The sequence below is a fragment of the Mobula hypostoma genome, chromosome 28, assembly GCF_963921235.1.
Source record: "Mobula hypostoma chromosome 28, sMobHyp1.1, whole genome shotgun sequence".
NCBI classification, from domain to species: domain Eukaryota; kingdom Metazoa; phylum Chordata; class Chondrichthyes; order Myliobatiformes; family Myliobatidae; genus Mobula; species Mobula hypostoma.
Genome location: NC_086124.1, coordinates 7,060,014 through 7,076,813, shown reverse-complemented (window position 1 = coordinate 7,076,813; position 16,800 = coordinate 7,060,014). Strand labels below are relative to the sequence as shown.

The 16,800-nt window shown below is 44.0% G+C and overlaps 1 protein-coding gene across 6 annotated transcripts in view; it reads left to right on the top strand.

Moving 5' to 3' along the window:
• LOC134338830 (transcription cofactor vestigial-like protein 2) overlaps window positions 1-8,108 on the top strand; it is a 43,344-nt gene extending 35,236 nt beyond the window's left edge. For 4 of the 6 annotated variants that reach the window (XM_063034927.1, XM_063034930.1, XM_063034931.1 and 1 more), the window contains exon 4: window positions 5,477-8,108. In XM_063034927.1, coding sequence (XP_062890997.1) covers window positions 5,477-5,526 — 50 coding nt within the window. In that variant the 3' untranslated portion in view covers window positions 5,527-8,108. Of the gene's footprint in view, window positions 1-240; window positions 5,448-5,476 lie in introns of those variants that run through there. The other 2 variants (XM_063034928.1, XM_063034929.1) reach the window with 2 other exon arrangements.
• Window positions 8,109-16,800: the final 8,692 nt, after the last annotated feature.

Below are 16,800 nucleotides of genomic sequence, written 5' to 3'. Positions count from 1 at the left end.
CCATTCATGCATGCTTTAATGCATTGGGTTGCAGCCACATGATTGGTTGATTAGATATTATCATTAACAAGCAGATGTACCTCATAAAGAAGCCACTGAGTTTAGATCTGTTTTCTATAGATAATCGGTTGCATTGACTAATGTAGATCCTAGATTGTGTGCTAGTTGAATTTAATTTTTGTCTGGTTCTTTTTTTGCTCTCCACACACACACACCCATTTTCCCATTCTCTCTTATCAGGTCTTCAGAACCACAACAAAGCCAAGGATGTGTTCTGGTTTTAGGCATGTGTGGCTTAAGCGTTGAAGCTGTAATAATGTACTGTGATCTCAGTTACAGCTCGACACTACTGCCTGCCTGGAGGATCATTCTTCGGCTGAAAGGAAAACAGTCACTTAGATCTGTTGGTATAAACGGACATGGGGCAAGATTAGCTCAAGTGGTCAGTGAAAGGCTGTCACAGCAAGCTGCACGGAAGGACAGTCGATCATTTGGATATTCCAAGGGAAGATTTGAGCAGCTGATTGACTCTCATTTATATTCGTCTCCTGCTGACTCCCTGACTAAGAATCAGGACTTCAACATTAAACGTTTGCCGTTTTTATCTTAATTCAATTCAAGTTTTGGGTTTGCCCTTTACTTTGCTATCTGTTTGTTCTTGTGATGTGGAGGATCTCGGCGTGATTAAAGGTGGGGTGGGGAGAAAAGAAATGCGGTGTCATTGGAAGACTTTATCCTTTGAAGTTTCTTTCGTCAAGTTCACACCCACCAGATTTGGAGCCCTCGCATGTTAAACACTGGTGCAAGTGGTAAAACAAAAGGACTTAATTTCAAATTTCGAAGTAAATTTTATGATCGAAGTACATATGCAACACTAAGACTCACTTTCTTGTGGGCATGCTCAATAAATCTATAGAATAACAACTATCAGAGAATCAATGAAAGACTGCCCAACTGGACGTTCGACCAGAATGCAGAAGACAACAATCTGTGCAAATGCAAAAAGAAGAAACAATAATAATAAATAAATAAGCAATAAGTATCTAGAACATGAGATGAAGAGTCCTTGAAAGTGAGTCCATTGGTTGTGGGAGCATTTCAATGATGGGGCAAGTGAAGTTATCCACTTTGGTTCAAGAGCCTGATGGTTGAAGGGGTACTAACTGTTCCTGAACGTGGTTGTGTGGATCCTAAGGCTCTTGTACCTTCTTCCTGATAGCAACAACAAGAAGAGAGCATGTCCTGGGTGGTGGGTATTCCGAATGATGGATGCTGCATTCCTGCAACAGCGCTTCATGTAGACATGCTCAATGGTTGGGAGGGCTTTACCCATCATGGACTGGGCCATACCTACTACTTTTTATAGGATTTTCCATTCAAAGGCATTAGTATTTCCACACCAGGCTGTGAAGCAGCCAGTCAGTATACTCTCCACTACCATCTATAGAAGTTTGTCAAAGTTTCAGATGTCATGCCTGATATCTGCAAACTCCTATGGAAGTCGAGGAGCTTCCATGCCTTCTTCATAATTGTACTTGCGTGCTGGGTCCTCCAAAAAAATATTAGCTAGGAATTTAGAGTTACTGACCCTCTCCACTTCTAATCCCCCAATGAGGAGTGGCTCATGGACCTCTGGTTTCCATCTCCTGAAGTCTATAATATTTTATTTTCAATGCTCCATTACTGTACATTAAGGGGAAAGAGGCTCCTGCCTTGCCACTGATGTCCGTTATTTCATTGTCAATGTCAGCTGGCCAAGATACAAGATTGCCGCTGCAAAATCAGTTTAGCAAATTTGATTCTGTTGAACAAAGGAAAGTCTTGCGTTTCTCGAGCACTTTAATTTGACAGGCAGTGAGACACTCTCTTTATTTAATTTTTTTTTAATTCAGCTAACATTGTAATGTGGGAAATCTCAGTTTGTGCCCGGCAACCTCTCGCATGATTGATTTTAGGATTGTATATTGAATATTATATTTGCATTAACTCTTGAAATGCTTCATCAAGCAGTGGCAAGGAACCTTTATGGTCTCACCTCAGAAAGTCCATATCTCAGCCTAACATCGCATTGGAAAGTGGCAGCACTGACAGTCCTGCAAATTATAGACACAGGAGATTCTGCAGATGCTGGAAATCCAAAGCAACACACACAAATACACATAATTCTGGAGGATCTCAGATGGTCAGGCAGCATCAGTAGAGGGAACTGGACTCATCTACCATCTAGCAGCTTAAACACCTCCCCACCACCTTATTCTGCCTTCCTCCTCCTCTCCTTTCCAGTATTGATGAAGAATCTCGGCCCGAAACAGCAACTGTTTACTCCTCTCTATAAATGCTTCCTGACCTGCTGAGTTGTTTTCCAGAATTTTGTGTGTGTTGCTCTTGACACCCCAGTGGGAGGTCAGCTCAGATTATTAGGTCAACCACGCTTGGAATGGGTTGCCTGCTCAGGACGAAGGATTTCCTGGATGTTTGATCTCATGATCTCCACCAATGTTATTTTGATTCCTATTTAGCAGCTTAGATCCTCTTTAATTTAATGGCCTTGCTGTGTTCTGCCAAAAGTACAAAGTACATTTATTGTCGAAGTTTGTACACTTAATAAACCTTGAGATTCCTTACAGGCAGCCACAAAATGAAAAAAAGACAATAGAACCTATTAAAAAAGGATGACTGTCAAACTGGGGCACAGAAGCACAATTGAGAGCATCCTGACTGACTGCATCACTGCCTGATATGGGAACTGTGCTTCCCTCAGTCACAGGATTCTGCAGAGAGTGGTGCCGACAGCCCAGCGCATCTGTAGTTGTGAACTTCCCATGATTCACATGTGTAAAAAGGGCCCGTAGGATCATTGGGGACCTAAGTCATCCCAACCACAATCTATTCCAGCTGCTACCATCCGGGAAGCGGTACCGCAACATAAAAGCCAGGACCAACAGGCTCCGGGACAGCTTCTTCCACCAGGCCATCAGACTGATGAACTCACACTGATTGAGTGCACATTATATTTCATTGACTGTTCTATTTATTATAAATTACAATGATTGCACATGGCACATTTAGACGAGGACATAACGTCAAGACTTTTACTCCTCATGTATGTGAAGGATGTAAGAAATAAAGTCAATTCAATTCAATTCACCCAATGTGCAGAGAGAGAGAAAAAAAACAAATTGTGCAAACAGTGAAAATAAGCATATAACATTCAGACCAGAAGTTCACGACAGTGAACGCCCAAGCTGGTGATTCTACTGTGGATTTATTGAGTATGCCCACGAGAAATGTGACGGTATGGTAGTGTAGTAGTTAGCAAAATGATTTATGGTACAGGCGACCCCAGGTTCAATTCCTGCTGTTGTCTGCAAGGAGTTTGTATGTTTTCCCCAAAACTACATGGGTTTCCTCCAGGTGCTCAGGTTTCCTCCCACAGTCCAAAGACATACCAGTTGGTAGGTTAATTGGTCATTGTAAATTGGGGGACTGCTGGCAGCATGGATCAAAGGGCCAGAGGGCCTATTCCATGCTGAATCGCAATAAATAAATTTTTAAAAATAAATGAATCTCAGAGTTCTATATCGTGGCATATATGTACTTTGGCAATAAATGTATTTTGAACTTTGAACCTATGCAGTAACTCAATTTCAAGGAATATACAGCTCAGTATTATTTATTTACATTCTCTGTTATTTGTATGATTTGACTTCCTTTGCTCATTGGTTGTCAAGTCTCTGTTTATGAATAGTTTTTCATAAATTTTATTGCAGTTCTTTATTTTTCTGTGAATGCCTACAAGAAATGAATCTAGAGGTACTATATGGTGACTTACACGTACCTTGATCATAAACTTACATTAAACTTTGAACTTTGAATTTGGTGCCTCATTTTGAATACAACTCTGTGGGAATATCTTTGGAATTTATTCCACTATTTGTGTTCTTCCTTTTGGAAATCAAACAGTTTCCCTTCTAACATGAACGGAATTTTTAAAAATTGTGAACCTTGTAACCAAAGTAGTATCTATAGCCACTCTATTAGAGTATCCCTTTCTTCATTTTCACTTTAGAAGAACTTGCTGCAAGCTTTTGATTATACTTTACACTTTATTGTCGCCAAACAATTGATACTAGAATGTACAATCATCACAGCGATATTTGATTCTGCGCTTCCCGCTCCCTGGATTACAAGTATTAAATATTAAAAATAGTAAAAATTAGTACATATTAAAAATTTAAATTATAAATCATAAATAGAAAATAGAAAAATGGAAAGTAAGGTAGTGCAAAAAAACCGAGAGGCAGGTCTGGATACTTGGAGGGTACGGCCCAGATGCAGGTCAGGATCCGTTCAGCAGTCTTATCACAGTTGGAAAGAAGCTGTTCTCAAATCTGGCCGTACGAGTCTTCAAGCTCCTGAGCCTTCTCCTGGAGGGAAGAGAGACGAAAGGTGTGTTGGCTGGGTGGGTCGTGTCCTTGATTATCCTGGCAGCACTGCTCTGACAGCGTGCGGTGTAAAGTGAGTCCAAGGACGGAAGATTGGTTTGCGTGATGTGCTGCGCCATATGATTACTATATTAAAGTCAAAGTAAGTTATTATCACAGTACGTATGTGTCACCATGCACAACCCAGCGATCTATTTTCTTGCGGGCATTTGCAGGAAAATAAGGAAATACAACAGAATTTATGAAAAGCTACATGCAACCAAGGACTGATAAACAACCAATGTGCAAAAGAAGACTTTGTGTGCAAATAAAAACAAGTAAATAAATAATATTGAGAACATGAGTTGTAGAGTCCTTGAAAGTGAGTCCGTAGGTTGTGGAGCCTGTTCAGAGTTGAGGAGAGTGAACTCATCCATGCCAGTCCAGGGACCTGATGGTTGTAGAGTATTAACTGTTCCAGAACCTGGTGGTGTGGCACCTAAGACTCCTTAACATCCTGCCCAATAGTAATAATGAGAAAAGAGCATGGCCTGGATGGTGGGGGCCCTTGATAGTGGATGCTACTCTCTTGGTGCAGTGAAATCTATTGAATGTTGAACGGCCTCGATAGAATGGATGTGGAGAGGATGTTACCCATGCTGGGGGAGTGTAGGGCCAGGGCACGCAACCTCAGAAAAGAGGGATGTCCATTTAGAACTGTCGAATTCGTTACCACAGGTGGCTGCGGAGGCCAAGTCATTGGGTATTTTTAAGGTAGAGGTTGATAGATCCTTGATTGGTCAGGGCGTGAAAGGTGATGGTGAGAAGGCAGAAGACTGGGGCTGAAGGGGAAATGGATCAGCCATGATGAAATGGTGGAGCAGATGCGATGGGCCAAATGGCCTAATTCTGCTCCTATATCTTATGGTCAGCATTGTAAATGTGCTCAGTAGTGGGGAGGGCTTTGCCTACGATAAACTAGGGGGGCGGTGGGGGGGTATCCACCACCTTTTGTTGACTTTACCGTCCTTGGGAATTGTTTTCTTTTCCAGACTATGCCATGATGCAACCAGTCAGGATGCTTTCCAGTGTGCATCTATAGAAATTTTAGAAAGATATCAGTCAGGAAGAGTGCGGGTCCAACCACACCACCCAGGACAAAGTAATTCACTTGTCTGGCAACCCGTTCCGTGCAGCAACTCCTTCTACAGTGCGTACCATCTCCAGAATGTACCCCACTGAGCTTGAGGACACGCCCAAACGCACATCACCAAAAAGGGCAAAACAACAGGTGCATAGGAATATTACCATCGACAAGTTCTCCTCCACGCCATATGTCGTTCTGATGTGGAAATCTATAGCACTTCCTTTCTTTGGCCCAAACCCTGGAACTCCTGACCCCATTTCCATGTCAGAATAATGGAATGAAGGAATTGAGGTGACAGTAACCTCCATATTGTCTACGCCGACAAAATCAGTGACCACGTTGTTGAGGGTTGGTAGTACAACAAGAACATGATGGGCATCTTTGACCTTACTCTTTTTGTTTGCGACCTAAGTGTAACAAAATGCAAATATTATTCAAATTTTGGGGAACTTCTTCACTCGGTGGGTGGCGCGCTAGCTGGCAGGTGATCGCCATGGCCCTCCTCCTTCCCTTTCTCCCGTGGTCCACTCTGCTGTCCTATCAGATTCCTTCTTCAAAGTTCAAAGTAACTTATATTATCAGAGTGCATACGTGTCACCACATACAACCCTTAGATTCTTTTTCCTGCGGGCATACTTCGCAGATCTATAGAACGGTAACTGTAAGTAAGATCAATGAAAGAGCAAGATCACTGAAGACAACAAGCTTTGCAAATGCGAAGATAAATAAATTGCAATAAACAACGAGAGCATGAAATAACAAGATAAAGAGCCTTTAAAGTGAGATCATTGGTTGTGGGAACATCTCAATAGATGAGTGTAGTTATCCTCTTTTGTTCAAGAGCCTGATGGTTGGGGCCTATCACCGCCCAGCTTCTAACTTCATCCCCCATCCCCTACCCCCCCCCCCGGCTTCACCTCTCGCCTTCTAGCTGGTCCAACTTCCCCTTCCCACTTTCTTATATTGGAATCTTCCCCTTCGTTTCAGGTCCTGATGAAGGGTCCTGGACAGAAACGTTGACTGTTTATTGACTTCTATAAATGCTGTCTGAACTGCTGAGTTCCTCCAGTATTTCTTGTGTCCTGCCAAGGACTCCAGCTATACACAAAAGTAAACCATCGAAAGTGTCTACATTTAAAGCACGACCTTAGCATTTAAATTATTATTTGACACCAAGGTTCCCCTCTTACTATCTCTTCTCCCCACCCGCCCGTCAGCTCCCTCTAGTGCCTGTCCTCCTTCCCTTTCTCCCGTGGTCCACTCTCCTCTCCTGTCAGATTCCTTCTTCCTCAGCCCTTTACCTTTTCCAGCTATTACCACCCAGCCTCTCACTTCATCCCCCCCTCCCCACTGGCATCACTTATCTCCTTCCCCCGCACCTTATCCACACCCCGCATTTTGTATGCGTCCATCAAATCTCCCCTCATTCTCCTATGCTCCAGTGGGGGGAAAAAGCTCTAACCTATTCAATCACGTCCTAAAAGTCAGCTATGTATGGGATTTGCCCCTCACCAGGTCTCACCTACCACCTACAAGAGAAAATCTGTAGATGCAGGAAATCCAAAGCAATGCACACAAAATGCTGTAAGAACTCTTTTTCAGCCCTTTATTTCTTTCACCAATCAATTTTCCATCTCTTTATTTCACCCCCTTCCCCCAGTGTCAGTTTCTGCCACCTGCCACCATGTACTTCTTCCCCCCGCTGCCTTCTTATTCTGACCTCTCTCTTTTTCATTCACGTCCTGATGAAGGGACTTAGCCTGAAATGCTGACTGTTTACTCTTTTCCACGGATGCTGCCTGGGCTGCTGAGTTCCTCCAGCACTTTGTGTGCGTTGCTCACCCATTGCTGGCCGACTTGTGCTCCACCCCCTCCTCTCACCTTCTTTCCCCCTCCCCTTCCAGTCCTGGAGAAGATTCTCGGCCCAACAAGCTCACTCCCCTCCAAAGGTTCTGCCTGACCTTCTGAGTTCCTGCTGAAGGGTCTCATCCCAAAACATCGACTGTACTCTTTTTCCACAGATGCTGCCCGGCTGCTGAGTTCCTCCAGCATTTTGTGTGTGTTTAACTTGGATTACCTACCATCAGTGACATCAACACAGTGCGTGCCATGTACTGATTACACTTCCAAAAGTCTAACCACTAGTAAATAAGAGACCTCGTGCTGATGTCGAGGCACATGATATACGATTAACTGCAGAACTTCAAACGATTCTTATCAAATACCACATGGATGCAGTGAAGACAGCTGTGATTTGAAGTATATTGATGTTTGCTAGTGAATCCACTAGTTCTGCCAGCTTATTTCACTAACCCTTTCAACACAAATGAAACTCTTCCGTGTTTTGAGTCATTCCTCTCTTCTCTTCGGACATTTCCGTCCATGTTCACACTGTTGTATTGCTCAAGGTCTTTCTGACAGAGAAGTTAACATGTACGCTGCTGTGTAGAGGTCTTGGGCACATCCATGTAGCTGGGCTGCCTAAGACTTTTTACACAGCGCTGTAGTAATTTTATGTGTTGCACTGTGTTGCTGCCGCAAAAATAAAACAAATTTCATGACATGTGAGTGATGATAAACCTGATTCTGATATGGGTCTCTGTTGTGGACTGAGAGTGGGAAGAGGGCAGGGAGAGGAGAATCATGGTTGGGAAAAGGGAAGGGGAGTGGGAAGGGAGAAGGAAGCACCAGAGAGACATTCTGTAAGGATCAATAAACCAATTGTTTGGAAACAAATGACCCTGCCTGGTGTCTCAGGGCTGGATGTGTCTGCAACTGCGCCATCCCCCACCCCTGGCACAAGACACTACAAGATTCAGGTAAGTAACGGAGGTGAGAATGGGAGCCACTGGGAGAGAGGTGTATAGTAGTTATAGTCATAGTCATACTTTATTGATCCCGGGGGAACTGGTTTTCATTACAGTTGCACCGTAAGTAATAAATAGTAATAACACCATAAATAGTTAAATAGTAATATGTGTGTAAATTATGCCAGGAAATAAGTCCAGGACCAGCCTATTGGCTCAGGGTATATGACCCTCCAAGGGAGGAGTTGTAAAGTTTGATGGCCACAAGCAGGAATGACTTCCTATGACGCTCTGTGTTGCATCTTGGTGGAATGAGTCTCTGGCTGAATGTACTCCTGTGCCCACCCAGTACATTATGCAGTGGATGGGAGACATTGTCCAAGATGGCGTGCAACTTGGACAGCATCCTCTTTTCAGACACCACCGTCAGAGAGTATGGCACGTGGACGCAGACGTGGGCTGGTGGAGGGGACCTGTGTGTGAAGTAAGTGGATGGAATGGGGGGGTTGGGGGGGAGCTGGACAAAGACATCTGAAGGTGTGCTGGAGCAGAGGGTGGGAATGGGGGTCAGAAGGACGAGAGCAAGCTAAAGGAGTAGGCTGTGGACCATGAGAAATAGGTGTAAAATTAGGACATTTGGCCCATCGAGTCTGGTCTGCCATTCTATCATAGCTGATTTATTTTCCCTCTCGACCCCAGTTTATCCTTCTCCCCATAGCTTTGACACTCTTAATAATAATAAAGAACCTATCAATGTTCATTTTAAATGCACCCAATAACTTGGCCTCCACAGCCACCTGTGGAAATGAACTCCATTGATTCACCACTCATCTCTGTTCTAAAGTGATGTCATTCTATTTTGAATCTGTGCCCCCTGGTCATAGACTCTTCCACTATAGGAAATATTCTCTGCACGTCCATTCTATCTGAGCCTGTCAATATTTGGTAGGTTTCAATGCGATCTCCTCTCATTCTTCTGGACTCTGGTAACCACAGGTCCAGAGCCATCAAACTCTCCTCATACATTGATCCTTTCACCCTGGCATCGTTCTCTACTGGACACTCTCCAATGCCAGCACATCCTCTCTTAGCTTATAGGGTCAGAAACTGCTCACAGTACTCCAAATGCAGTCTGCCAAAGTCTCAGCATTACAATCTTACACACGCTCAAAATGAATAGTAACATGGCATTTTCCTTCCTAACTGTGAACTCAACCTTCAAATTAACATTCAGGGGTGGAGGAGAGGAAAGAACAGAACATTGAATTGAACAGAAAGTCCCGAATGAATCTGGATTTCTTTTCCTATACAAGCACAAAATAATGGAAGGAGGAGGAAAACTTCCTTCTTGCTTACTCGAGCAGTCAATACAACCTTTGCTGAACTTCTATCTCAATGTAGTTTTCCTACCCTCTGCCCACTTGTTCATTCGCTATGTGCCAGGTCATGTGACGTGGGCAATCACAGTCTTTCCATGACCATGATTGTTCTTGGCTAAATTTTTCTACGGAAGTGGTTTGCCATTGCCTTCTTCTGGGCAGTGTCTTTACAAGACGAGTGACGCCCAGCCATTATCAATACTCTTCAGAGATTGCCTGCCTAGCGCCAGTCATAACCAGTACTTTCGATATGCACTGGCTGCTCATACGACCATCCACCGCCTGCCCCCATGGCTTCACGTGACCCTGAGCGGGGGGCTAAGCAGGTGCTACACCTCATCCAAGGGTGACCTGCAGGCTAGCGGAGGGAAGGAGCGCCTTACACCTCCTTCGGTAAAGACAGTTTCCACCCCGCCTACCCATACCTGCCTTATTAAGTATATCATGGATTTGGCTCCATAGTCCTTTGTGTGAAGATGTTAGGGATTAGACAGATACACATAGGGGCATGATAGGTCAGTAATGGGGAAGGTATCCGGTGTGAAGCACATTTTCACTGGCCCACTTAATCAGATCTTCCTTAAAGTTTGGCCTGCTTGGGACAGATTTCTGTCCAGGGGCCAAGAGGAGGATATGTTATGGAGTATCCTGGAGGTACGTGAATAGAGCATATATTAATTTAAACAAGAACGATGCTTCAGTTCTTATTGTAAACGAAAATAAGTTCAGGAAGCTTTGCAATTAGCCTTCAGTTTTTTTATATAACTTGTAAGCAGTACATTGAAGTTAAAAGCAGAGACTGCTCTACAGGCTAAGAGACGCATATGTGAGAACAAAACATTAAGACAATGGAGTTGTGTTAATTGGCTTGCAACAAAACAGGCAAGATGGCTAAGTTATTTGACCATTACGACTTCAGTACAAGCTGGCAGACCAGACAGATGTTGTCACTCAGCATATCAAACATGTCTTAGGGAAAGGCAATCAATAGCTTTTGTGTACTTAACGATATTTGTTGTGTACTCAGCAACAGCCCTGTAAATGTTAATTTTGGGTGTCTGGTTCTCTACCAACAAAATATTTTATACCACTTGTGTGAATTAATTTGTGACAAAGATGTTTGAACATTCAGAGGCGTCTGCCACTGTAGATATGTAACTAAAAGGAAGCATTTTCAACCCAAAATATTGAAGGAAACAATGATATTGTAAATATTGAAATTATATTGTATCAGCTACTGCTATCTTTGATCTTAAGAGTATAAAAATGTGATATACTATTGGGGTTTTTGAGCCTCTACAGAGAATGTCTCCAGAATGACGCCTGCTTGTTGCGACGAATAAAGACTTCTATATCACCAGCTTCAGTGCCTCTCCAGTGACTCTGTTCACAGTCACAACAAAGATACAATCAGTGGACTCTTTACTTGGAACCTCCTGTACAAAATAAAGTGGCCATTGAGTGTACGTTTGTGCCCTACAGGTGTTTCCACAATCCATCTTCCTCAAGGTTTGACGTGCTGGGCATTCAGAGTTGTTCTTCTGCAAACTGTTGTTGTAACACATGGTTATTTGAGTTACTATCACCTTCCTGTCAGCTTGAACCAGTCTGACCATTCTCCCTCATCCTCTGTCCTCTCTCATTAACAAGGCAGTTTCACCCACAGAACTTCCACTCACTGAATGTTTTTCACATGATTCTGTAAACACTACAGACTTTTGTGCATGAAAATCCCAGAAGATCAGAAGTTTCTGAGATACTCAAACCAACCCATCTGGCTCTAACGATCATTCCATGGTCAAAGTCATTTAGATTGCATTTCTTCCCCATTCTGATGTTTGGTCTGAACAACAACTGAACCTCTTGACCGTGCCTGCATGCTTCTATGCATTGAGTTGCTGCCACGTGATTGGCTGATGAGATATTTGCTTTAACGAGAAGGTGTACCTAATAAAGTGGCCACAGATTGTAGTCCTCCTTGCCTTCATCCTAAAAGTCTAACACCTTCTCACTGTCCAACTCTGTGTCCCCATCGTGAGAGCTGGAAACAGGTAAGGCTGGTCATCAGGGCTCTGGTGAAGCTGTACAGGCCAATCCCCTGTCCAGTGGATGCAATGGATTACAGAAACATTGATGAACCCCAACCATACTGTCAACTTTGGACAATGGAGATGGAAGGTCATCAGTGGCCTGTGTTCCACTGGGAGCTAAGTGTCCAAGAAGAAGAAGGAGAAATTGAGATGCAGTGGAACTGCAATCCTTGTTTTGAGTCCTCCCAGCACAGAGGAAAATCCTTCCTATTGTCCAATCTGTCAGAATCATGTTCCCGTGTTAGGAAACCTCGCCATTCCCAACATCCTTTGCTCTCGCCAGATTTACAAACTCACTCTCTAATCCGCGTTGACAAATTCAGTACTGTGCAAAAGTCTTAGCCACCTTAGCTATATTTAAGTACATTATATATATTAAATCAATCAAATCAAAGTACATTTATTATCAAAGTCTTCTCCGTGGATTGTCACCTTGTCGTGGTGGAGAAGCTTATGTGGTCCTGTGACCCCGAGAGCAATGTCGTCTGGAGCTATGCTCCTGGTAGGGTCACCCATGGCGGTAAGGTCGAGGGTGAGGTCCCTGACAAAGAACAATCCAACCAAGACCTCAACGGTGGAACAGGCGGATGAAGTTACTTCGAACTCAACGGCTGTGAAGGCGGATGAAGGCTGCAACAAATCCATCAGCTCCAATCGTCGTGGTTTCCATGCCATTGGAATGTTGATCTGTGAAGTATCATGTGCTTCCTGGAGTGCAACATCAAGTACACATTAAACAAATACACCCACAGGCGTCTTCGCTCTGTGTGGGCCACTTCTTCAGAATGAAGACCATCATCCTTGACCTCGAGGGATAGCCACGATGACGACAGATTATCAAAGTATGTATGCAGTATACAACCATGAGATTTGTCTTCCTACAGGCAGCCACGAAACAAAGAAACACCAGGGGACCCATTCAAAGAAAAACGTCAAACCCCCAATGTGCAACACAAAATCATGCAAACAGCAAAAAAAGGTCAAAAACACAGAATACAAGAACACCAAATCACAGATCATCAAACTAGTCCAGTCATGTTGAGTTGAGTTCAATCCAGCTCTGTCACTTGTTAACTTCAGGCCTCAAAGCCAGTTGGTCCTGATCAAAATCGCACAAAATAGCAGCAAAAAGGAGCGACCAGAAACCGGAAACTCATCATAAAGTGAACTACAGAGTTCAAGCCACAAATCACATCGATTAAACCTTGCTCTCAAGACCCAGGGTTCCAGCAGCATTGAGTGAGAGAGAGAGAGACCTTTCATAGGCAGGGACTTTCCTCTGGGAGCAGCAGACGAGAGCGAGAGAGAGAGACTGTCATCAGCGGACACCTTCCTCCAACGGTATCGAGCGAGAGCCTGCTAGATGGCGCTGAGCACCCTCTTATCTTCCATTCTCTCCACGATGATTTCGATCTTCCTCAACTCTTTAATCAGCGAGATCAGTGAGAAATGGAGTCGATCGCGGGCTCGTGCCCCGTCTCCGGGCCACACACTCCACCCCAAACCTCACGGAGCCTCCTTGGAGATCGCCGAATTGGCCCGGTAACGCACCGCCAAAAAATGTAGATCACAGGCTCCAACAGTAGTAGAAAGAAAAGAAAATGTGAAAGAAGTAGTTTTGTGAACTGTCTGAAGAACGTCGTCATTGTTTGCTGGCGCCATCTTCCCCAGCCACGCCGCCATCAGTATTTGCACAGATTACCCTCATTTACACACTGTTTATTTGTCAGAATTCATTTGTTTTTCATAGATTCCATCGTGTTAGTTCAAATGCCTGCGAGAAAATGAAACTCAAGGTCGTACGTGGTGACATAGCCGGCCGGTGGTGTCGTGGCATCAGCACTGGACTTCGAGGCGAGAGGTCCCGGGTTCGAATCCGGCCAGCTCCTTGCCCGCTTTCCATCCGTGCTGGGCTGAGCGTTGAGCGAAAAAAAACAGAAACCGTGAGATCGCTGCCCGGTCTACCACAAGGCATGAAGAGGAACACCAATATGCTTTCATTTACTGAATGAGAATAAATTTACTTTGAATATTTTTGAATAGAAACCTGTGAAATTAAGAACCTTCTAGAAGGCACGTAATGAGAGCATATGGGAAAATGGGAAGGTGGTTTGGGACTGTTGCTTCCTTTCACCAGAAACGTTTGCCATATGTAGCTAATAAATCACACGAGGAATGTGTGCTCAGTGACTCAGTCTACTTACTGTCCTTTACACAGACCCAGTCGTGTGCACCTGTGTGAAATAGAATCTGTGTATATTTGTAAGATTTTAATGTACCATCCTGTCTGTGAACATTAAGGCTATTTTGAAGAGTAAACTGTGGTTCATTAGCATTAATAGCCATATAATAAGTTGCAATTTCACTCATCTTAATGCCTTGCCAGGGTTTCAACGCGATTGGAATGTTCGACGGGTCAGTTCGATTAACAAGCTTAACAACAAGAAATGAGTCACATGAGCTCTCGTCGCTGTTCCAAGTTATTTTCCGCCAATGGTAAGTGAAGTTAATAAAACAACACCCTTCACCGTCTACAAAACACCTTGAAAAAATGTCTCGAGACAGTTCTAGTGGCATTAAACTGGCCAGGTCTCATATTAGGACAGTTTGCTGAAGTTCTGGTTGGTAGGGTAGAATACAAGAAACGTTCACTCACTCGGAACCCAAAATCAGGCCACAGCGAGGAATACTCATCGTGATGAACTTAAATAGTGAATATAGCACAGGAACCCTGTGCATATCAAAATCAAACCTCAATAAACTAAAAACAGGGTGCGTGAGGAACCAGCGTTCAAAAACAAGCAGTACGAAAAACGCGAAGAAAACTTAACGGCTAAACCATTCGCTTTGTAAGGTAACATAATTGGTGGAAATGTACATAATTCACAACCACCAACATTGAGTTCGGGGTTCACTTTAAGAGGCTGGTCTGACGTGATGACATAATTACGTAAAGGGCTTTTACTGCACTTCGTGCTCAGGTTTAGGAATTCAATAAATGAGTTGTATGGTTTTTTTTCCTTAAGCGTAAAACACTTCATATCATTTTATTTGTGAAAACGTGCATCGGTGACCTTGATGGTCTTGGACGATTCTGGAGTTATTGAACATGTCAGCCAATACAGTTGCTCCAAAACTGCCGGAGCTTTGGGAGCAAAATGCTGTTGCTTGGTTTGTTCAAGCCGAGGCCCAATTAGCACTGCAAGAAATCACTACCGCTGACACCAAATTCTGCTACACGGAGGTGTCACTCAGAATCTCCACAGCTGAGTTCTCTCTCCTGTGCAATGCCTCAACCGGGCGCCCTCACCCCATAGTGCCCACAAACTAGAGGCGGACTGTTTCTAACTCTGGAAGGCCTCACAGAAACTGGTTGCACTAACGTTTGTTTGGCACAGTCTCGGAAAGGATGTGCATGATTGGACTGCAGCCTGTGGGGAGAGCCAGCGGACAAAAATTAATCACTGTGTCGAGGTGCCATTGGCACTTTTTGAGGTCCCTGAAAGAATGTCTGGGCACAGTTTTAAGGTGCTTGGAAGTAGGTACAGAGGAGATGTCAGGGGTAAGTTTTTTACACAGAGTCATAGTCATAGTCATAGTCATACTTTATTGATCCCAGGGGGAAATTGGTTTTCGTTACAGTTGCACCATAAGTAATAAATAGTAATAGAACCATAAATAGTTAAATAGTAATATGTAAATTATGCCAGTAAATTATGAAATATGTCCAGGACCAGCCTATTGGCTCAGGGTGTCTGACCCTCCAAGGGAGGAGTTGTAAAGTTTGATGGTCACAGGCAGGAATGACTTCCTATGAGGCTCCGTGCTGCATCTTCGAGGAATGAGTCTCTGGCTGAATGTACTCCTGTGCCCACCCAGTACATTATGTAGTGGAGGGAGACATTGACCAAGATGGCATACAACTTGGACAGCATCCTCTTTTCAGACACCACCGTCAGAGAGTCCAGTTCCATCCCCACAACATCACTGGCCTTTCAAATAAATTTGTTGATTCTGTTGGTGTCTGCCACCCTCAGCCTGCTGCCCCAGCGCACAACAGCAAACATGATAGCACTGGCTACCACAGAGAGTGGTGAGTGCGTAGAATGGGCTGTCATCAACGGTGGTGGAGGTGGATACAATAGGGTCTTTTAAGAGACTCTTGGACTGGTACATGGAGCTCAGAAAAATAGAGGGCTATGGGTAACCTTAGGTAATTTCTAAGGTAAAAACATGTTTGGCACAGCTTTGTGGGCCTGTTTTCTATGTTCCTATTGCATTTCTTTGCTTTCTGTGAATGCCCACAAGAACATGAATCTCAGGGTAGTATATGGTGACATATATGTACTTTGATAATGAAGTTAATTTGAACTTTGGACTTTGAGCCAGATGCAGCTCTACAGCACTACACCCTTCACAGGATCATCATCATCATTACGTCGTATGATGTGGGCAATCATGATTGTTCTTAGGAAATTCTACAGAAGTGGTTTGCCGTTGCCTTCTTATAGGCAGTGTCTTTACAAAATGGGTGAGCCCAGCCATTATCAATACTCTTCAGAGATTGTCTGCCTGGCGTCAGTGGTCGCATAACCAGGACTTGTGATGTGCACTAACTGCTCATTTGACCATCCACCACCTGCTCCCATGGCTTCACCTGACCCTGACTGGGTGGGGGGGCGGGGGGGGCGCCTAATCAGGTGCTACACTTTGCCCAAGGGTGACCTGCACACTAGCAGAGGGAAGGAGCACCTTGCACCTCTATGGTAGAAACGTATCTCCACTCTGGCACCCAAACAATAAGAAATATATATGAAAAAATTAATGTAGTGCAGAAAGACAGCAAATACAGTGACCTGTTGTTCATGGATTCATTGCCCATCTGACAGCGGTGGGGAAGAAGCTGTTTCTAAATCATTGAGCGTGTGCCTTCAGGCTCCGTGGTGGCAATTT